A 23032-nucleotide genomic window follows, 5' to 3' on the forward strand; every position below is an offset into this window, starting at 1 on the left:
TTACTTCTTTAAAAATCTGATAGTTGAAGCTGTATCAGTAATTCTGTGAAAATATCCCCTTCTTAGCAGACTTTTTTTTCCCATGAGGTGACCTGATGTTATTAAATATTTGAATACTTCTCTTATTGCCTTACAGCCTGTACTGAATCTGAGAGACCTGGGATTGTCCGACTTGAAAGTTAGCCAGCTCGATGAACTAGTGAACAGGTTGCTTCCTGGCTATTGTACAGAAAACAAAATCTCTTCCCAGTGGAATACATCCTATATCTCTGCACAGTCCTTCTTTGAAAATAAACATGGTATGTTCTGGGGTGATATGCCAGTATTATCATTTCAGCAAAAATAAAAATGGGACTAGTGAAAGCTGTCACACTTAAATTTTCAAGCTGAAACCATGGTAAATCAAGCCATAGGTCATTGTGTTATACAATTGCTTAGATTGTGATTTAAAACAAACTATTGGAGCTGTCCATAGAAAAAAACAGTCAGAATACCAATGTCATAATGCTGCCTCCACAGCATAGCAGTTGGGAGAGTAGGAAGAGGGAAATCAGCTCGAGGCTAGCCTCGGAACAGAATTACTAAAGGAACTGCAGCCTGACTGGGTATAAATGTGAAAAATAGCTTGCACAGACAAGTCCCTGGTTGAAAGGGGAGAATTACAAAGGTTTTTGGGAGTCTTCAGAGCTATGAAAGTCTAGTTCATAAGATAGATCTTTTCATTCAGGGTGACTGAGGCCTGGTCTTACACTACAGCATTAGGTCGATGTAAGGCAGCTTACATCGACCTAATTATGTCAGTGTGCACACTACAGCCTTGCTCCTGCCGATGTAAGTGCCCTAATACACTGACATGATACCTCCACCTCCACAAGAGGCGTAGAGCTTATGTTGGTGTAGTTAGGGTAGGGGTAGGCAACCTTTCAGAAGTGGTGTGCCAAGTCTTCATTTATTCTCTTTAGTTTAAGGTTTCGCGTGCCGGTAATACATATTAACATTTTTTAGAAGGTCTCTCTCTATAAGTCTATATTATATAACTAAACTATTGTTGTGTGTAAAGTAAACAAGGTTTTCAAAATGTTTAAGAAGCTTCATTTAAAATTAAATTAAAATGCTGATCTTACGCCGCTAGCCTGCTCAGCCCGCTTCCAGCCTGGGGTTCTGTTCACCTAGGCCTGCAGTGGGCTGAGCGGGGCTACTCGAGGTCAGGGCAGAGGGCTGGGGTGTGTGTGGAGGTGTAGGGCAGAAGGCTGGGTGTTGGGGGGGACTCAAGGTCAGGGCAGAGGGCTGGGGTGTGTGTGGAGGTGCAGGGCAGAGGGCTGGGGTGTGTGGAGGTGCAGGGCAGAAGGCTGGGTGTTGGGGGGAGGTCAGGGCAGAGGACTGGGGGGGTGGGGGTGCAGGGCAGAAGGCTGGGTGTTGGGGGGCGACTCAAGGTCAGGGCAGAGGGCTGGGGTGTGTGTGGAGGTGCAGGGCAGAAGGCTGGGTGTTGGGGGGAGGTCAGGGCAGAGGGCTGGGGGGGTGGGGGTGCAGGGCAGAAGGCTGGGTGTTGGGGGGAGGTCAGGGCAGAGGGCTGGGGGGGTGGGGGTGCAGGGCAGAAGGCTGGGTGTTGGGGGGCGACTCAAGGTCAGGGCAGAGGGCTGGGGGTGTGTGGAGGTGCAGGGCAAAAGGCTGGGTGTGGGAGGCGACTCGAGGTCAGGGCAGAGGGCTGGGCGGGGTGGGGGGGTGCAGGGCAGAAGGCTGGGTGTTGGGGGGAGGTCAGGGCAGAGGGCTGGGGGTGTGTGGAGGTGCAGGGCAGAAGGCTGGGTGTTGGGGGGAGGTCAGGGCAGAGGGCTGGGGGTGTGTGGGGGTGCAGGGCAGAAGGCTGGGTGTTGGGGGGAGGTGAGGGCTGGGGGTGTGTGGGGGTGCAGGGCAGAAGGCTGGGTGTTGAGGGGAGGTCAGGGCAGAGGGCTGGAGGGGCGTGGGGGTGCAGGGCAGAAGGCTGGGTGTTGGGGGGCGACTCAAGGTCAGGGCAGAGGGCTGGGGGTGTGTGGAGGTGCAGGGCAAAAGGCTGGGTGTGGGAGGCGACTCGAGGTCAGGGCAGAGGGCTGGGCGGGGTGGGGGGGTGCAGGGCAGAAGGCTGGGTGTTGGGGGGAGGTCAGGGCAGAGGGCTGGGGGTGTGTGGAGGTGCAGGGCAGAAGGCTGGGTGTTGGGGGGAGGTCAGGGCAGAGGGCTGGGGGTGTGTGGGGGTGCAGGGCAGAAGGCTGGGTGTTGGGGGGAGGTCAGGGCAGAGGGCTGGGGGTGTGTGGGGGTGCAGGGCAGAAGGCTGGGTGTTGAGGGGAGGTCAGGGCAGAGGGCTGGAGGGGTGTGGGGGTGCAAGGCAGAAGGCTGGGTGTTGGGAGGTCAGGGCAGAGGGCTGGGGGGTGTGGGGGTGCAGGGCAGAAGGCTGGGTGTTGGGGGGAGGTCAGGGCAGAGGGCTGGGCGGGGTGGGGGGGTGCAGGGCAGAAGGCTAGGTGTTGGGGGGAGGTCAGGGCAGAGGGCTGGGGGTGTGTGGGGGTGCAGGGCAGAAGGCTGGGTGTTGGGGGGAGGTCAGGGCAGAGGGCTGGGGGGGGTGTGGGGGTGCAGGGCAGAAGGCTGGGTGTTAAGGGGAGGTCAGGGCAGAGGGCTGGAGGGTGTGGGGGGGGTGCAGGGCAGAAGGCTGGGGTGCTCGGCTCGTGGGGGTGCTCCCAGCCCCCTGCCCTGAGCAGCTCACGGCAGGGGGCTGGGAGGGATATGCCCGGTTCCACCCCCTTCCCCCAGGCCCGTCCCTACCTCTCTCTGCCTCCTCTACAGAGCAGTGAGCACGCTGCCGCTCTTACCCCTCCCCTTCGCTAGGGCCATCGCTGGCAGGGAGAGGGAGGGGGAGGGGGAGGATGAGGAGGAGGGGCCGGAACGCACCAAGCTGTGGGAAGAAGCGGGGGAGGAGGGAAACTTGGCTGCCGCAGGACCAAGCTTCTGCCTCCTGCCCCCGCAGGGGAGAGTGGTGGGCGGGGGGGCTGAGTGGGGCGGGGGGCCGGGACTCCCCCCCACCGCTCTCCCCTGCCGGGGCAGGAGGCAGAAGCTTGATCCTGCCGCAGCCAAGCTTCCCCCCTCCCCCGCTTCTTCCCCCAGTGTGGCGCTTTCTGGCCCCTCCGCCCCTCCTCCTCCTCCTCTCACCGGGCAGGCAGCTGAAAGCAGAATATATTTTATTTTATTTTCTTGTAGAAGTTCTGTTTAACAGCATATCCTTATGTTACTGAAATAGACCACCAATATTCAAGATGGAGTATTTTACTATCTTTTGTAGAAGTTTAGCTAGCTTTTTAGTGATTTATCCTGACTTATTTCTTAAACTTTAAGGCTGTGATTTGTAAAGTTGCCTAAGGGCTAGTCTACACTACGCGCCCGGATCGGCGGGTAGAAATCGATCTCTCGGGGATCGATTTATTGCGTCTCATCTAGACGGATAAATTGATCCCTGAATCGACGCGCTTACTCCCACCTTGTCAGGAGGAGTAAGCGCCGTCTACGGGGGAGCGGCGGCGGTCGATTTGCCGCCGTCCTCACAGCGGGGTAAGTCGAATAGGATTCGCCAAATTCAGCTACGAATTTAGCTGTGTTAATGAAGCACTGCTGACAACGAGCTTTGAAAGTTCTACAATTTAATTGTAGACACTTAAATTGTAAACACTTATGCAGGATGCCAGCTCATACTGCTTTTCATCATTACTCTTACATCTTATTACAACTTCATTTGTACTTTTTGGTATAACTTATACTGTTGGATATTATGGAGGAACATTAGGTTGATGCCCCAAAAAGATTTAGCAATACATCTATTTATAAAGATGTGGGAAATGGTTTATTATTTGAAGAATATGTGCTCATAATTAAAGATTGTATAGTAATACATACATACAAGGGTGCACAATTAAGGTTGTACATTTAACTCTAACTTTTGCATTTCCAGGCTTTTGAGCATTTAAAATGTTACCTTAATGTTTCATTAATGTAAGCGTTTTTTGTGTTTTAATATACCCTTTAGTTACATTTAAGAAGATGGCCCAGAATAATCCTTAGATTTAACCAATTTATATAAATACCTTCTTTGAACATGTGCTCACAAATATTTATTTTTTTTAACTTCATGGTCCCCTGATCATCATTTTGTGGACCATATCTCTGTCACCTTTGAAGCCTGCCTAATGGAGATGTTGAAATCAGTTTCTTAACAATACAATGCATTTCAATGACACTAAACCGGCGATACTCAGACCTCAGTGGTTCAGCAGCCAAATTAGCGATCAACATTACCCCAAAGAGCCACAGTAGTGTGAATTCAATGTTTCATTTACTATATTTTTTTATTTTTTATATGTAAAATTCTCACAGCAAAATGACTGACCAAGTATTATTTTATTGGTTAATAATATAGTAAAAGCATCCTGATTGGTTGTTAACTTACATTGGTTAATAATTCAATCACACAGTGTTTTAATATCATGTGCTGCAAAGAGCTGCAGAAAACACATTAAAGAGCCACTTGTGGCTCGTGAACCTCAGTCTGAGTATCGCTATTTTGAACAATGGATATAAGGCATACTTGTGGTATGCTATCTATTCACAGTAGCTAACATTTTTGAAATGGTATTTGCTGATGCATTTCCTGCTGTGTTGTCCCTTTTCCACTTCTTGTTGCTTCCATGCTATATTACAACTATTAAACAAATCAAATATACCTTAATGTAGTCTTAAAATGTGTTAATGCTTTGTACATTTCTTATTTTTAAATCAATTCATGAAATGAGTCTCAACACAGAAATCCTGTGAGAGTCCAGATAACTGAGATTTTCCCATGCAGTTGCAGGATCTCAAATCTTAGCTGGAATATTTGTTTTCACCTGGAAGTTCTAAAATTAAAAGGATTCTTGCGTACTGAGAAAGTTTCCAAAATGAGGAAATTCAATAATTCCCACTATATGTTGTTAGTAATGATTTCTTTATTGTTCTGTGATGGTACTTCACGTGACCAGATATAAATAAAGTAGACATTTGGATTCAACATAATTAAGAATAACTTAGACTAAGTAAAAAGTCTAGTGTGAAATATCTTGTATCTAAAATGGAAATCATGCTTATGTTATTGAATTTTTTTTTCTAGGTTTCATGGATGTATTTAGTACTTTACGTTCATCTTACTTATATAGACAGCATCCCAGTCCCCTCCAGAGTGTGTGTTCAGACCTTCAGCGCTGGCCAGGTATGAAGCAAGAAACTACCTCATGAGATCAGTTAACATGTTTTTAATTTACATTGTGGTTTTGTTTTTTCCCCTGGGAAATTCTACTTAGTCTGAGTAATGGGGGCATTCAGCAAATATTGGCAAACTTACTTGAATTTGGTACTTTACTTTTTAAAAAGTCATCTTAAGGGCCTTCTATTCTTACAAGGTTTTGGGCTGTTAAATCTGAAGAGATCTTTAGAAACATGGTTTCTTGGTAAAGTCAATAAATATGACAATTAGTAGACCTTGCTTTAAGGTGTGAAATTCTTAAGTGATGTTAGTGAAGAGGACCTAAACCCCCTCATCTTTTGAGTCAAATAAGTAAATTCAATCTGACATCAGTACTAGTGAGCTTTCTTAAGATAATCAGATCTGATGAAGTGGGTTCTAGCCCATGAAAGCTTATGCCCAAATAATTTGTTAGTCTCTAAGGTGCCACAAGGACTCCTCGTTGTTTTTGCTGATACAGACTAACATGGCTACCACTCTGAAATCTTTCTTAAGGTGTAACTTGTGTCACTCTCCTTTGGTTTTGTATTAGGATTGCAGTTCATTTCATTAAGTATGCTGAGGGATTCAGAATGACTTTAGTATTAATTGGGGAACTTGGGTTGCAAGAGCCTTTTTGGAGTGAGTGTAGCCATTCAAAGGCTCAGATAAAACTTTAAGACTAATTGAAATGACTGGTAATTTATTCTTGTCACCTAGCACCTTTTTAGTATAGTCATTTATACACCTCTACCCCGATATAACGTGACCCGATATAACACGAATTCTGATACAACGCGGTAAAGCAGTGCTCCGGCGGGGCGGGGCTGTGCACTCCGGCAGATCAAAGCAAGTTCGATATAACGCGGTTTCACCTATAACGCGGTAAGATTTTTTGGCTCCCGAGGACAGCGTTATATTGAGGTAGAGGTGTATATTGCATAAATAATAAAAACAAAAAGTATCATATGTAAGAGGCTTTGGAGAAAAGACAGAGGAAGAACCTACAAATATAGTGTAACTTTGATTTGTTTGACGCACCTTATTCCTTCTCTGCTTAAAGAGGAAGTATGATGTTAAAGGAAAGTGTTTTTGTTTAAGTTTTCATACAGTCTCGGGGTTTTAAGACTTTGAAATCAAGAGCAAGACGTCTGCAGTCGACATCCGAACGATTTGCAGAAACAGAAAATGTATCCCCTTCATTTGTAAAGGCAAGTACAAAGAGCTACATTTTTGAGATCATGACTACTGTGAAGAAATAGAAGATTTAAGTTACTGAATAATCAGTAATGTTCTCACTTATTGAAAGGAAAATCTTCCTAGATCTTATAACTTTAGTGAATTGAAAGGATTCCATTTCCCCTCCTTATCCTGCACCCAGGACTTGCTTTATTATTGCTGATATAAGGATCCCTAAATCCATTAATTCTTGTAATGATAGCAGGTTGAAAATCTAGAAGAGTAAATTTTTAACTCCAAAATAAAATATGTTGCTTCTGACTTTACTTTTAAAATAAATTACAAAAGAATCTTGGAGACCAGTGAAGCACTCCTATGTGCAGAAGTTCAGTGAGTGGTTTTACTTATAAATGGGTGCTTTTTTGTACTATAGCAGTTGTAACTGCTTTAAGAATAGCTACTTTGGTGACTTATGTCTTTTTAATGTTGTAGCATGCTTACCTGAACAGGAGGTAACTTTAATCCAGGAAGACAACTTGCAGAAATCTAATGCAGTAAATCTAGATCTTGGAGTAGCCAGAAAATTTTGTTACTGGAATAGCTACTCTGTCACAGATGCCCCATATAGTAGAACCTCAGATTTACAAACACCAAAGTTATGAACTGACCAGTCAACTTCACACCTCATTTGGAACCAGAAGTATGCAAGCAGACAGCAGAGACACAAAAAAGAGAACAAAAACAAAACCTCCCAAATACAGGATTGTGTTAAATGTAAACTAATAAAAAAAGGGAAAGTTTAAAAAAATAAATAAATTTGACAAGGTAAGGAAACTTTCTGTGCTTGTTTCAAGATGGTTAAAAGCAGTGTTTTTATTCTGCATAGTAAAGTTTCAAAGCTGTATTAAGTCAATGTTCAGTTGTAAACTTTTGAAAGAAGAACCATAACATTTTTGTTCAAAGTTACAACCTCCATTCCCAAGGTGTTTGTAACTCTGAGGTTGTATTGTATAACATTTTTGTACACTGAAAACAAATTAATATTGCTAATGTCTGACAGTTCCTCATTGAAAAACGTACACGTTAGGAAGCCAATTCACTATCGTTTTTGCTCTGCATGAAAACTGGCTCTCTATCAAAATGAATACAAAGTAATATTAGTATGCAATGTATGTTTAGGGACTCCTTTTGAGAGACCGAGGATCTGATGTTGAAAGCTTAGACAAGTTAGTGAAAACAAAAAATGTACCTGAAGCTCATCAAGATGCATTTAAAACTGGTTTTGCTGAGGGCTTTTTGAAAGCACAGGCACTCACGCAAAGAACAAATGGTAAGCTGCTTTAACGTAATACCATCACATTCTGTTATTTGGAAAGTAGTTTATTTCATCCTATTAAAATTTTTTTGTTTTTTCTTTTACAGATTCTTTAAGACGAACACGTCTTTTTCTCCTTGTTTTGTTACTGCTTGGTATTTATGGCTTGTCAAAAACCCCATTTTTATCTGGTAAAGGCTCCTTTTCTGATACTGGTTTGTTAACTTTTCATTCCTCTAACCTTTCACTTTACTCAGTTTCTTTTTGTTCAACCTGAACACTAAGTAAAATGTGTATTGTACTTTGTATTGTGATCGTTTTAAGGTAACGTTTCAAAATACGAAAGGAATTTAGGCAATATTTATTGCTTTTGTATTCAGCACTTCAAAAGATAACTACAAATGTGTAAAGTAATTTTTTTTCTTACTCTGATACTCTGTCAATTCTTGACTTTCTTGATAAAACTCTTGAAAATGAGGGTAGAGGGAGCAGAATAAGTAATGTGACCCAGAATTTAGGTGATCTGTTCTCATTCAGGTCAGTAGTGAGAAAAGAACTTTTGCCATTTGGTGGTTCTCATGTGATCTCACCTAGCTTCTAATGACCAGGTGCTTATATTGCCAAAAGCACCATCATAAATTTATGCTTGTTCGTTATCTCATTTGAATGGCCAAAGGCTGAATGTATCAATAATGGATTACAGTTCCATACTTAGGGGTGGAACCTCTGGACGAGAGGTGAGATTCATTGTTGAGGCATTGTGGGGACGCTTGTACAACTACCCATGTATTTTTTTTTTTTATTTTTTTTTGGAGACAGGACTTCCTCCTGAGCTATGGAGGAATGATCTCTAAAATGAACCAAAAAGCAGTTGGTTAATCTCTCATAACCACTGAATTCAGTTCATATAGCTATTAAATATTTGTGGAAAAAACTAAACCTTAATTGTTCTACAAAATGAAGCTATTAAAATATTTATTCTAGCTGGACACTTGTAAATGGAAACATTGCTTTTAAAAAAAGATATGGATGACATAACACAGGCAGATTAACTGTGCATATCCATTAAAAATATTATATATGTAGTCTTGGAATTAAATGGCATCTTGTAAACTGAAACATCCCCCCCTTCTGGTTTGCCTGCAGTACGCTTTCGGACAACATCTGGGCTTGATGCAGCAGTTGATCCTATTCAGATGAAAAATGTCACCTTTGAACATGTTAAAGGAGTAAGTTCAAAAATTAGCTTTGCATGGATCGCTTGTTGCCAAACCATGAACCTGAAAACTTATGGGTTTTTGCAGGTATTTTCCAAAAGTGGTAGCCCATGGCTAAAAGTCTTGTTTTTACAGGGCTGGTTATAGAATGATAGAATTAGGTTTGCACTGTGGATGAATGATAAACCTAGAAAAGCAAGGAAGTGAAGACCAGCATGGCATTTCCAAATTGTTCTATAGTTAGTAGAGAGGCAGCGAGGTTTTAGAGTCCAGGTAAGTAGCTGCCAACTGATTTTTGTTTTCTGTAGACAGTATGGGTTGAAGGGGAAGTCCATGAAGTATGTTCTATCTTACTGGTGCATGGAACAGATTATTTCACAAACTATAGTAGCCAAGCATAAGTATATTTTTGTTGCCTCTGTGGTGGGTGACATGTCTGCATCCACAAGCATCACCAGATGTTGGGAATGAATGCGTAAGGACAGCAGTCTCTACTAAGTCAGAATTACCATTGAAGAAGGCTACTCTAGGTGCTAAAAAGTCAATGCGTTTGTTTCTGGTTCCCCTAATCTACTTAATAGGGAGCAGTTTCAATGGGTAGCTATTTACCTGCGCTCTAAATTCCTGTTGCATCTTTACTGCAAAAATAATTTTTGATTTATCTGAAATAAATAATTGTGATAGTCTCATTAGAGAAAACTTCAGTAATGCTTTGCTTTGTCATGGAATTTGGCTGTTTTTATTTTTTTGTGTTGTGAGGACAATATAAAATAATATTTTGCTTTCTTTTTGAAGCATTAAGGACTACACTGCATTAATGCATTTTCCCAGCCCGTTGTTTTGCTTCATTTTTGTGTGAACAATTGCTGCAATCTGAACATGTCTGTTCATGTTCCTAGCACAGACTACTTCCACAATTTTTGTCCACAATTATTTGTAACTGTATCAAAATAGCTGCAGTGTTTTATAACTACTTTGTCACATTTCCTGGCATATTTTAATATGTAGGTGGAAGAAGCTAAGCAGGAATTACAGGAAGTTGTAGAATTCTTGAAAAATCCACAGAAATTTACTGTCCTGGGAGGTAAACTTCCAAAAGGTAAGAATGTCGTCTGCTAATTTATATAATAAGATTCCTGGAATGTCACTCTGAAGCCTTGAATGTTTGAGTCAGAGTGAAGCAATGGATACAGCTCCCAGAATGGTTGAGAACTCCCTGTTCAGAATATTACCAGATTCAATCATCACTGGACTTTGTTGTCTATCATCCAGATATTAAGTTCTCAGCCATTTCGACTTTTCAAACTACACCAGTGTGGTGTACAGCAGCAGTGTAGCATGTATCTATTCCATGCCAAGAGTCCTACCCCATTGTGATTTGAGAGGTAACTTAGGTTTTTTTAAAGTAGTAAAATTGGTACTGTGTATGGTGGATGTGTGTTGTCTTTCACTTGTAACTGTGTGAACAAACTTTTGATCATATCAAAGGCACTTGTGCTCATTGAGGGTTAAATCTGTGGCATGTTTATAGCTTAAAAACCCATCTAAGTTAAAACAAGAATCTTAATATGTTTAAAAAAGAAGCAATGTTTATGCTCTAACTTTAAAAGGGCTCAGCCAGTTTTGCTGAAACTCCCCCAGAACTCTTGTGTTGTCTCAGCCCAAATGTGAGAAACGAGAATCTTGGGCAAAAAAATGGAAGGCTATATGAGTTTAAAAAAAAAAAAAAAAAGTTGAAGAAATTAGTAGGCTAGAATGGAATGGTTCTTTTCATCCTAAAAGTTAGTCTGTTAGGAAATTGAACAGTTGTTGAAAATGGCTTACCTCTCCTCGTTGCCATGAACTGGTATAGAAAATGGTTTAGACTAGGCACAATGGTTACCACCATTTCAGCAAGAATAATTAGTATTTGATGTAACTTGTCTTGAGTTTGACCACCCCCAAATCTCAGGGGTGTGAAATGGGCTTGCCACGTCTGCGCTGCCACTTGAACTGTTTTCAGGAACAGTTTAGGAGGACTTATAACTGAAACCCATTTTCAACAATGATTCAATTGTCTAATATACATTGGCCTTAAGTTTATGGCAGTTGTTTGCTCACTTACACAGAGGAAAAGGGAATTTGTAGATCTGTTTAGGTCAAATTATTTTCATCTGATTTTTGAAATATGGTTATAATTATGTTTTAAACGGTTATGTTTGTTCTTCTCTTTAATTCGTATAGACAGGCTTTGAATCTTCTATAAAATTTAAATGAGTCTCATTGACCCACCCTACTTTATAGAGATCATATTGTTGATCATATTCATAATTTAACAAATCACAGGACCATGACAAAACATACATAGTAGATTGTGTTTTTAAACGGGGAAAATTCTTAAGTGTAAGAAAGGGCAGCACTGTTGAGGAAGTATTTTTCCCAAATACAGTTATCAAAAAGTTGACACTGGTAGAATTTTAATAATGATAGTATCATACACTATTGTATCTAGATTTCTGATTTTATTTGGCAATATGCTTCTTTTTAAATTTACAGATCTGTTGTTTCCATGCTTCTTATTTGGATCAAAGTATAAATAGATCAACTGTAAATCTAAGTCCTGCTGTGCTGCAACCATGTTAAAATCTTGGTTAAGCAATATTTGAAATTAAATATTAAGATCTAATTGAAGCTAGTTGTAAGGATTTTTTTAAAGACTTGGAAGATATGAGAGAGCTACTGTATAACAGAGTTTGTTTATGATAGTATAAATCTTTCTTCAGGGATTTTGTTAGTTGGACCACCAGGTACAGGCAAGACCCTTCTTGCACGAGCTGTGGCTGGTGAAGCTGATGTTCCATTCTACTATGCATCTGGGTCAGAGTTTGATGAGATGTTCGTTGGTGTTGGAGCCAGTCGTATCCGAAATCTATTTAGTAAGTTCATTTTTCAGTTCAGTTGTTTTCTATTCCTTTAACACTTTAAGTTGGGTGTTTGCTGATGCTATTTAAAAGTGTCAGGAGTACATATGTTAATTGCATAAAGTACTGGTTGCTGAAAAGTAGCAATGTCTCATGGCAAAAAATACACTTCCACTCTGGGCCAGTTTTCCATTGAAATGAATGAGACTAACCGGACTCATGAGTGGCCATGAACTGCAGAAACCTACTTTCAACATTAATTTAAACTATTTCCAACACATGTAAAAATGTCTTGGTAAGTTATTTAATACCTCAGTCTTTCATAGACAAAGGGATACGTTCACTTAAAATCATAATTCTGTCTGGAATATTATTTAGCCACTGTTGTCACAAGTAGGTCCTAACATTACTAAATGTAATGAGTAGGGCTTCGTGTCTGTGACGGAAGTCAAGGATACTATGATTTTTTTCCGCGACCTCTGTGAGTTCTGCAGTGGTCAGTGTGGCTGACCCCAGGGCCGCTGAAGCAGTTGGCCCCCACGGCTCCCCTCCCCAAGCAGTGGCCTCCTAGCTAGTCCCCCACAGCAGTGGTCTCCCCAAAGATTTAGTCATGGGGTATTTATAGTATAAGTCATGGACAAGTCACGGGCCATGAATTTTTGTTTATTGCCCTTGGACCTGTCAATGACTTTTACCAAAAATACTCGTGACTAAATCGTAGCCTTAGTAATGCCTGAGGAAGAACTTTTTTTAGTTTTAATATAAATAAAACAAAATATAAACAAAATGTAACTAACAAGATGTCAGTCTTCACCTTGACACTTTCCTTATGTTTTGTGTTGCCTGCCTTTATCCTTTGTCTGTTTTTTTTTTTCTTTTCTTTCTAAAATATAAGTGCTATGTTGCAGGATATGCCTTCCTCAATGTGTGTACAGTGCTTAGCACATTGTGGATGCTACCATGCTGTAATAAACAATAATTTGACAAGACTTTTGTGTAGCCAGTTTCACTCTTTCCACAATATAGTAATTTTCTCCTTTGTGACTTTCACACAGCAGGAGGGAAAAAACATTTTTTAAAAGTGGGGAAAATGGTAAAACTACAAACTGGCAGGCGAATTAGGCACAGGTGTAGTACTTGAAACTCACTTCTTTTACTTTAGACTTTGCTTCTTTAAAAGAGCACTAGACTGGGGATCGGGAGAGCTGGTTTCTTTTCCCGGCTCTGTCACGGGCCTGCTGGGTGACCTTGGATGAGTCACTTCACCTCTGTGTCCCAGTTTCCCAGTCTGTAAAATTGGGAGAATACCACCTCCTCTCTTGTAAAGTGCTTTGAGATTTGTTGATGAAAAGTGCTGTGTAAAAGCTAGGTGGTATTACATTTATTAAATTGAGTAGATGTCAAGTTGACTATGTCCCGTTCAGTTCAAAATATAATTGGGTTTAGCTTCTATTTTTTTGTACCATTTAATATCTGATTAATCAGTTTAATTTGTCTTGTTTAGTATATTTTTGTCTATCGTCAGAGTGGGCTAATTTTGGGCCAAAACTGAAGTTGTGATAACACAAGGTTTTATAAAGTCTAAGTTTAATAGAAATGTTCCTCTGTAATGCTTGCCTCAAAGATACTCAGAAGCAAGAATTCACTTAAGGTGTGCCCGTTTTTCATCTCCAGATGTCTGAACAATTGGAGAAAATATTTTGTGATAGGAAATATATTAAGGGATTATTCACTTCTCCCTCTCCTCATTAAATTAAGGCCAATACAGTGCTAACATCTCAATATCCCCTTTCTTATTCCCATCAACAGCCTCTGAGCGTGAGCTTTAAAGAGGCACTATGAAAACTGGTAAGGCCTAATATTGACTTTTTGCCTTGACACTTGTCATTTTGCTGGAGTCCCCTTGCCATCTGTGTAGATACAAGTTACCCTGAACAGATGGTATTTAGATGGAAAATAAAGCCAACCTGTGATGTTTAGTGTGTGTGCACCCATTTGTGGTCTGAGTGTTAGATTATTGGGGAGTTTTTTTTTAAGACCACAACTATCGCTTTTGAGCGGTCAGTTAATTAATACCTGTAATTCTGAAGGTGAAACCTTTGCTGTGAGAGAGCTGATAAAGTTGACCTATTGTACCTTAAGTTCCTCAAACTTGACAATGTCTTCTCTTTTAATGGGTTACAATTTGACATCTACTTACCCTAAAAAACAGTTGTTGGGTGCATATGATCTAAAATATGAATTTCTTAATCTTTGGTCACTTTTTCCCAAATACGTTGGTTCATTGACTGAAATAAGTGCAATTCTGGTGACAGTTGGCAAAAAAAAATTGAGTCCTAAAATAGTGGAGTAATAGAATAGAAATAATAGAATCCTAAAATAATAGGGAAAATTGGATATAGTTTGTATATATGAAATACATTGATTTCAAATGTTCTTAAGCTATTTTCTTTGTTAGGGGAAGCAAAAGCAAATGCTCCTTGTGTTATATTTATTGATGAGTTGGATTCTGTGGGCGGGAAGAGAATTGAGTCTCCAATGCATCCCTACTCAAGACAGACCATCAATCAACTTCTTGCCGAAATGGATGGGTACATATATTTTTGTTCTTTGATATTTTGATATTGATATTTTTAAAACACCTGAATGAGATATTCCCTCTCTTAAAGCTGAGGTTAAGAATCTCTTCAAAATTGAGATTTGATTAAAGGTTATACAATTTAAATAATACTTATAACCAATTTTATCACCACTTTATGCTAGCAAGAACAGTAGAGCCAGGAATTCTGGTGGAGGAAAGTATACGAGAGGGCCAGGTTGAAGTGGCAAAGCAGATGAGATGGTGCGTGTGTGTGCGTGCGTGCAAGCACCCTAGCTTTAAAAAAAAAAAAAGAGAGAGAGAGCGAGAAAAAGGGTGAAAGATGAAGGGGGGGGGGGTTGAGAAATCGAAGTTGGAGCATTAGCTGGTTTAGTGTCTGTTGAGCCCCAGCAGGAATTAAAGCTACCAGTGAAAGGGGAAGTATTCGTGGAAATGTTGCTTTCCCTTTGCAGGATTGAATAATCCCTTCCCCTCTAGCCCCAGGGTGCACTGGCTTAGTAAGTGCCAGAAGGGCTATGTGCACCAGCTTTGCTTAACTTTGTCCTTTTCCTCTGATTCAAGTAGATGCATTTGGCAGGTGTTCTCACTGGGATACAGACCTTGAGAACTAGGAACAGTGTTTCTAGGATTTAAACCAAATAAAATCTAAATTCACCCCCCCCGATAGAAGTATTAAGCTGAAAAGCGCTTACTACCTGCATGTTGTCCTCAAGGATGAGCTAAAAAAACTGTTTCACGACTTGACCTAGGGAGCTTGGTTGCATCTTGCCACTTTGACAAGCAGTGCAGGTTTGGAATGTTCCTTCATCTGTCTTTATGTAATAGTGCTTAACTCTGGGTCTGGATGAAAATGTACCTGATGTTTCACATCAACTCATTCAAGCCATAAACCTAACAAAGCTCTTTTTGTTACTGATTAAGGATAAAATACTTTAATTTTCAAAACAGAGGTTTGATTTTTTTGGGGGGTGAAAAATACCCCTTTTCCATTATTTAGACCAAATTTTAAGTCCCGTTTTAGGAAATAAAGACATACTGTCCCTATTAATGATGATCTATCAATTGATTGCCTCCAGAGCTATGTCCTCTGGAATGGATGGGTGGGTAGAGGAAACATGAAGACAATCATTGGGTTGATGTGGCTATGTTTGTGGCTCAGACCTCGTCGGACTCCACACTCTGATAGACCAATTGACTGCAGCTGGCCCAGAGAAGAACCAGAAGTAGTAAACTAGCTAAAAAGTGGGCAGTCCTTGTTTTGTTTTGTTTTTTAAGTGAAATTTCATAATGCTTAGGAATCTAACTTTGTAAACTAATATCCTTTTAAATCTTTTTTTGAAGCTTTAAGCCTAATGAAGGAGTTATTATTATTGGTGCAACAAACTTCCCTGAAGCATTAGATAAGTAAGTATGAAGTTTATGTACCAGTCTCACAAATGTGTATTAAATCTCCAATTCTATAGTGATGGGGGCTGTCTATGCAGTTGTGATAATCTTCAGATTTTACAAATAATGTTGAGGTTACTTTTCTCTGGAAAGCTGTAGGGACCGGCCAATTTGTAACATTTAAGAGCCACTGATTTAGAGGAAATATTACCACGTGTTCTAGTAAGAATTGTAAAAATGTGCTAAGTGATGGCTGGGTGCCCAGTCTTCCATGATGCATTGACAACTTGGTAAAGAATCACCCCTTAGCCGCATATACGTTTTTGGCAGCAATTCTATACAACAAAAATATTACTGTGCCTCCTGATAGATTAATAGAAATTGCTTTCTGCTAAAGTTAACCAGCAACAAACACCTACATCCGCTTTTTCCACAGCGTACAGATAAGTGGAGAGAGAGGTGTGTTCCTGGGAGAAAGTCTTCACAAAATGTCTGTTTTATTAAGAAAATTAGATGCTGTGTAACACTCTGTCAGTAACATTGATCTTCAAATGTTAAAGCACATCATATTTACTAAGTTTCTTTTTTCTTTCTCTTAGTGCTCTAATACGTCCTGGCCGCTTTGACATGCAAGTTACAGTTCCAAGGCCAGATGTGAAAGGTCGAACAGAAATTCTGAAATGGTACCTTAATAAAATAAAGTATGATCAATGTAAGTATAAATATTTAGCTGCATGGGATGACATCTTTTGCCATCAGACTCTTGGTCCATCTAGTTCAGTGGTTCTCAACCTATGGTTCCGGATCCCAGAGTGGGTTGTGACCCCGTTTTAATGGGGTCACCAGGGCTGGCTTAGATTTGCTTGGGCCCAGTGCCAAAGGCAAAGCCCAAGCCTGAGCGCTTCACCCCAGGGCGGCGGGGCTCAGGTTACAGGCCCCGTGTGTGGGGCTGAAGCCCTTGGGCTTCAGCTTTGGCCCCCCGGCCTGGGGAGGTGGGGCTTTGGTTCTCCCCTGCCCTCCCCAAGGGTGGTGGGGCTTGGGTGGACTCAGGCTTTGGTCCCCACTCCTGGGGTCGTGAAGTAATTTTTGTTGTCAGAAAGGGTCATGATGCAATGAAGTTTGAGAACCCCGATCTAGTTCATTGTCATGTCAGCAATAGTGACTTGAACCAGATGCTTCAGATGAAGGTGCAAGAAACCTTGCAATAGACAGTTATGGGACAACCTGCCCTGAGCAGAGCTTCCTTCTAATCTGCAATGGTTAGAGGTGTGTTTAAATCCAGAGGCATGAGAGTTCATATCCCTTCTAAAACTTGTTTATTTTAATATTTACTGTTGTAACCAGGCATTCTCATTCATATAAATGTCTAACCTGTTTTTGACATTGTTAGATAAACAGAAAAAAAATTCTTTGCAAGGAAGTAATAGGTGTTATCAATATCTATTCTTTTTTCACACAGCTCTTGATCCAGAAATAATTGCACGAGGAACAGTAGGATTTTCTGGAGCAGAGCTAGAAAATCTTGTGAACCAAGCTGCGTTAAAGGCAGCTGTTGATGGGAAAGATATGGTAACCATGAAGGAACTGGAATTCTCAAAGGACAAAATTCTCATGGGTAGGCTTTTCATATGCAAGACTAACAGTTTTTAAGATAGTGTAATGTTATATTTGAGTGTGTTTATTGCATTTTGTTATCAGTTTCAACTACCTGCTTCTCAATTAGACTGATTTTTTAGGTTAGTGCTTACCAGCTACAATGGTGGGCACATTAGAAAGGCCTGAGATGGATGCTTTCAAATGCAAACCTAAATGATATTCTAATAATGTAATAGTCTCAAGTACAGTAATGTTATCTAGTTAGGTCAAAGCTTATAGTAGTTGCCATGGCAGGTTATAAAAAAAAAAAAGGTTCAGATACTGACAGCAAATGCTCTGTTTGGTAGTGTGCTACATTGGGAAATTTACTCTTGCGATAAAGGCTAATGGCTTTTAGAGGCAATTGAATCATTATATCCAACGTGCTTGGGTGTTTAGAAGCTCTGAAGCTACGAAGTTAAGAAGAAATTAACATGTTTCCAACCAACTGCAATAATCTTTCACAAATTCAAATAGTGTAAAAAACCAAACTGGCACTGTCTGTAATGTACTCAGCCAGACTATACCATAGATACAGTTAGGACAATTTTTGGATTGAGGTAAAGCATGCTATTGTGACATGACTGAGGCTTTGGGGGAGGATGAGGGTAAAGGGGATGACCTATAGCTGTACAAAAGCCTTCTGCTGTTCACTCCAACTTTGGATAGGACCCATCTGGATCAGAGGGTTCACAGTATGTTAACCACAGTTTAAAACAGATTGTCTGAGATTTGTTAATACTGCAAGCTTTTTGTAGCAAGGACTGTCTCAATCAACGTCCTATACAATAATGAGTATGCTGTCAGCACTTTAAAAATAAATGGGAGGCAAAGGATCAAATAAAGGAGATATGCTTCTTCCTTGTAAAGAAGGGAGGTAGATTATCAGAACCCTGGAGCAAGATTTGGTTTGAGTTGGTGAGGTAAAACTTAGATGCCTCGGACATATACTAATCGAAAAACATCTTCTGATCTATTTATACTTGATGGACTGAAATGTTCAAAAGCACTTGGCATTACCCTCACATTACTCCCATTAAAGTCAAATTGACTTCAGTGAGAGCAGAGTTAGGCCAATACTGAGCCTTTTTGAAAATTCCTCCCAGTAACAAATCTAATGACAATAATTTGATTCTTATTTCACTGTAGTCCTCAAATGTCAGTCGTGTCTGTGTGTGTGTGTGTGTGTGTAAACATGTTGAACGATAGTTAATTTCATGTGCTTGTTATGCAGCTTTATTATTCTTTTCCTTTTCATATGTTTTTAAGGACCTGAACGTAGAAGTGTAGAAATTGACGATAAAAACAAAACAATCACAGCATATCATGAATCTGGACATGCTATAATTGCATATTATACCAAAGATGCAATGCCAATCAACAAAGCTACAATCATGCCCCGAGGACCAACACTTGGACATGTGAGGTTTTTTTTAAAAAAATAAGCCTAACATTTATACTATTTACCTTTTCACACTTTCAAGGAATTTCGCAGCAACATTGTGACATAAAAGGCACGTCATGATATTGCAAAACTACTTTAATAAACTAATGTATATAAGATATAAAAATAAGCTTTTTAAAGAGAAAAATCTTCTGAATTGTTTTTTCTACTTTGTTCCTTTTTCCTATAGCTGGGTTAGAGAGACAGACTTCTCCTTAGCTTCAAACCTGCTATCAATAACTAGCCATCAATAATGGTTCAAACAGGCAAGGAGGAAATATTAAGTCTTGATGTGATTCTGAACTAGTATTGGTCCGTTTCTCTTCTAGAACAGCCAGAAAATCCCAGAAAGCTTAAAAGCAGAGCTGCCTTTTATAGAAACTTCCTTGTATCAAGTCAGTGCTTCTCCAAAGATATTGTGTCTAAAATAGATTGCTAACTTCAATAATTAGCTCACTCTTCTTTTAGGACAGACCTTGTCCCTTCGACATTTCTATCCTGTCCTTTGAAATCTGAGCTGGGTGATATTTGAATAGAAAGGGAGGTGTTCCCTATTGTGTATATTTGTCTTTTAATATCCAACCAAACTAGTGTAACACATTGATCCAGAAGCATATTGACCAGTGTCCAAACAGGTACAGAACAAGATGGGATATTAGTTGGTGTCTGCTATCGACCACCAAATCAATTTAGGGAACAAGATGCCCACCGCCTTACGCACCTATTTGCAACATGTAAGGAAAGAAAGTTGAGACTGGGGGACATCATTTGAGTAACATACACTGGAGGTCTCATGCTGCCAGTACTAAAACATCCTCAAGTGTTGCAGCCAACACAGAGGAATTCTGTATTAAGGCATGGTCCAGCAGAGTGACTGACCACAGAACTAAAAATTAATGGTTGCTTAGGTATAAGTGATCATGACTTTGATCACATTTATAATGTGCAAGCAGAATAAAGTCCAAACCAGTAATATATATATTTGTGCTTTAATAGGGTTAATTTCACAAAGCTGAAAACAGTCATAAACCCAAACAATTGGGAGGAAGAATTTAATTGAAAAATTGTGAGTGATAATTGAGAATAATTTAAGAACACACTACTAAATGCCCAGAAAACGCCAATTGAAAAAGAAGGCTGCACTAGTTAAAAGATCAACCTGGTTTAGAGGGGAACAGAAGGCAGCTGTAAAAACAAACAAAAAACCAAATTAAAGAAAAGGGAAGTTGAAAGTAATGAATATAAATCAGAAGTTAGGAATTGTAGAAATTGATAAGGGACGCAAGGAGAAATCTATGGCCAGCACAGTAAAGGACAATAAGGAGTTTTAAAATATATTAGAAACAATAGTATTGGTCCATTACTAGAGAGAAATGGTATTATCTATAATAATTAGAGCCCTACCAAATTCACAGTCCATTTTGGTGAATTTCACGGTCATAGGATTTTAAAAATAATAAATTTCTTGATTTAAGATATTTAAATCTGAAATTTCATGGTGTTGTAACTGTAGGGGTCCGGACCCAACTCTGAAGGCAGCACCGCAGAAATAAGGGTGGCATGGTATGGTATTGCCACCGTTACTTCTGTGCTGCTGGTGGGGCACTGCCTTCAGAGTTGGGCACCTGGCTAGCAGCCATCGCTCTCCAGCCACCCAGCTCTGAAGGCAATGCAGAAGTAAGGGTGGCAATATAGCAACCCCCCTACAATAACCTTGCGACCCCTCCCCCCCATGATCCTCTTTTGGGTCAGGACCCCCAGTTTGAGAAACACTGGTTTCTCTTGTGAAATCTGTATAGTATAGGGCAGCGGTTCTCAAACTTCATTGCTCCGTGACCCCCTTCAGACAACAAAAATTACTACATGACCCCAGGAGGGGGACCAAAGCTTAAGTCCACCCGAGCCCTTCCGTGCCAGGTGGGAGGGGACAAATCCGAAGCCCGAGCCCTACCGCCCCATGTTCAGGGGCCAAAGCCCAAGCCCCAGGGCTTCAGCCCCATGCAGTGGGGCTTGGGCTTGGGCTTCAGCCCCAGGCCCCAGCAAGTCTAACTTCAGCCCCAACAACCCTATTAAAATGGGGTCCCTACCCACAGTTTGAGAACCACTGGTATAGGGTAAAAATACACAAAAGACCAGTTTTCATGGGGGAGACCAGATTTCACAGTCCATAATGCGTTTTTCATGGCTGAAATTTGGTAGGTCCCCTAATAATAATGCAGAAAAGGCAAAACTGTTCAATAAATGTTTCTGTTCTGTGTTTGGGGGAAATCCAGATTATGTAGTCTCATCATATGTTGATATCACTTTCCATTCCATTAGTATCTTTGGAGGATATTAGACACAAGCTACTGAAGTTGGACACTTTTAAATCAGCAAGTCCAGATAACCTTGAGACTCAGAGTTTTAAGAGTTGGCCTGAGAAGGTTGTTGAACTATTAATGTTGATTTTTCAATAAGTCTTGGAACACTGGGATGGTTCCAGAAGACTGAAAGAGAGTCTATGTTGTGACAATTTTAAAAAGGGGTTAATGGAATGAGGTGGGTAATTATAGGCCTGTCAGCTTGACATTGATCCTGGGCAGGATTATGGAGTGACTGATACAGGACTCGATTAATAAAGAATTAAGGGAGGGTAATGTAATTAATGCAAATCAACGTGGATTTATGGAAAATAGATCCTGTCAAACTAATTTGATATCATTTTTTATGAGATTACAAGTTCTGTAATATAGGTAGTAGTTTTTGATGTAACAGCCTTAGACTTCTTTAAGGTGTTTGACTTGGTACCCGCATGACATCTTGATTTAAAAAAAACAAAAACAAAAACAAAAAAACTAGAATGATATAAAATCAACATGGCGCACATTAAATTGGTTAAAAATTGGCTAATTGATGGGTCTCAAAATGTTATTGTAAACTGGGAATAGTCATTGAGCAGGTGTTTCCATTGGGATCCTGCAGGTTCTTGCCCCTACACTGTTTTAACGTTTATCAATGACCTGGGGAAAAAATGTAAAACGGTCACTGATAAAGCTTGCAGATGGCTCAGTCTGGCAGAATGGTAAATAATGAAGTGGAGAGGTCACTGATTCAGAACGATCTGGATCATTTGGTAAACTGGGCGTAAGCAAACAGTATGCATTTTAATACGGCTAATGTATACATTTGGGAACAAAGAATGTAGGCCGTACTTATAGGATGAAGGATTCTATGTTGGGAAGCAAAGAATCTGAAAAAGATTTTGGGGTCATGGTGGATAATTAGCCAAACATGAGCTCCCAGGGTGATGCTGTAGCTAAAAGAACTAATGTGATCCTGGGATGCATAAATGGGTGGAATCTTGAGTAGAAGTAGAGAGGTTATTTCATCTCTGTATTTGGCACTGATGCAACCGCTGCTGGAATCTGTGTCCAGTTCTGGTGCTCACAATTCAAGAAGGATGTTGGTAAATTGGAGAGGGTTCAGAGAATAGCCATGAGAATTAAAGTATAAGGTCTGGTCTACACCGGGGGAGAGGGGGGGGTCGATGTAAGATACGCAACTTAGTCGATGTATCTTATTTCGACTTACCTCGGGTCCTCACGGCGGGGGATTGACGGCCGCAGCTCCCCTGTCGACTCCGCTACCACCGCTTGCCCTGATGGAGTTCCAGAGTTGACGGGAGCGCGTTCGGGGATCGATATATCGCGTCTAGATGAGACACGATATATTGATCCCCGATAGATGGATTACTACCCGCCGATTCAGCGGGTAGTCTGGACGTACCTTAGAAGACATGCCTTATGGTGATAGGCTCAAAGAGCTTAGTCTGTATAGCTTAACAAAGAGAAGATTAGTGGGTAACTTGATAAGGGGAACAAATATTTCATAATGGGCTCTTCAGTCTAGCGGCAAAAAGTATAACAATCCAGTGGCTGGAAGCTGAAGCTAGACAAATTCAGACTGGAAATAAGGCATACATTTCAAACAGTGAGAGTAATTAAGTATTGGAACAATTTACCAAGGGTTGTAGTTGATTTAAAAATGGTCAGTGATGGATAATCAAGATTGAATGTTTTTTAAAAAGGGATGCTGTAGGAATGTGAGAATTA

At 40.6% G+C, this 23032-nt stretch overlaps 1 protein-coding gene across 1 annotated transcript in view; it reads left to right on the plus strand.

Annotated features, from left to right (window-relative positions):
• The window catches only part of YME1L1 (YME1 like 1 ATPase), a 38121-nt gene that overhangs the window by 9738 nt on the left and 5351 nt on the right, over window positions 1-23032 (plus strand). The window contains exons 3-15 of the mRNA XM_065398587.1: window positions 137-299; window positions 5156-5254; window positions 6368-6477; window positions 7625-7775; window positions 7868-7951; window positions 8907-8989; window positions 9986-10076; window positions 11740-11892; window positions 14336-14468; window positions 15818-15880; window positions 16462-16574; window positions 17322-17477; window positions 18767-18918. Of these exons, the coding sequence (XP_065254659.1) occupies window positions 137-299; window positions 5156-5254; window positions 6368-6477; window positions 7625-7775; window positions 7868-7951; window positions 8907-8989; window positions 9986-10076; window positions 11740-11892; window positions 14336-14468; window positions 15818-15880; window positions 16462-16574; window positions 17322-17477; window positions 18767-18918 (1551 nt within the window). The remainder of the gene's footprint in view (window positions 1-136; window positions 300-5155; window positions 5255-6367; window positions 6478-7624; window positions 7776-7867; window positions 7952-8906; window positions 8990-9985; window positions 10077-11739; window positions 11893-14335; window positions 14469-15817; window positions 15881-16461; window positions 16575-17321; window positions 17478-18766; window positions 18919-23032) is intronic.

The sequence above is a fragment of the Emys orbicularis genome, chromosome 2 (genome assembly GCF_028017835.1).
Source record: "Emys orbicularis isolate rEmyOrb1 chromosome 2, rEmyOrb1.hap1, whole genome shotgun sequence".
NCBI lineage: Eukaryota > Metazoa > Chordata > Testudines > Emydidae > Emys > Emys orbicularis.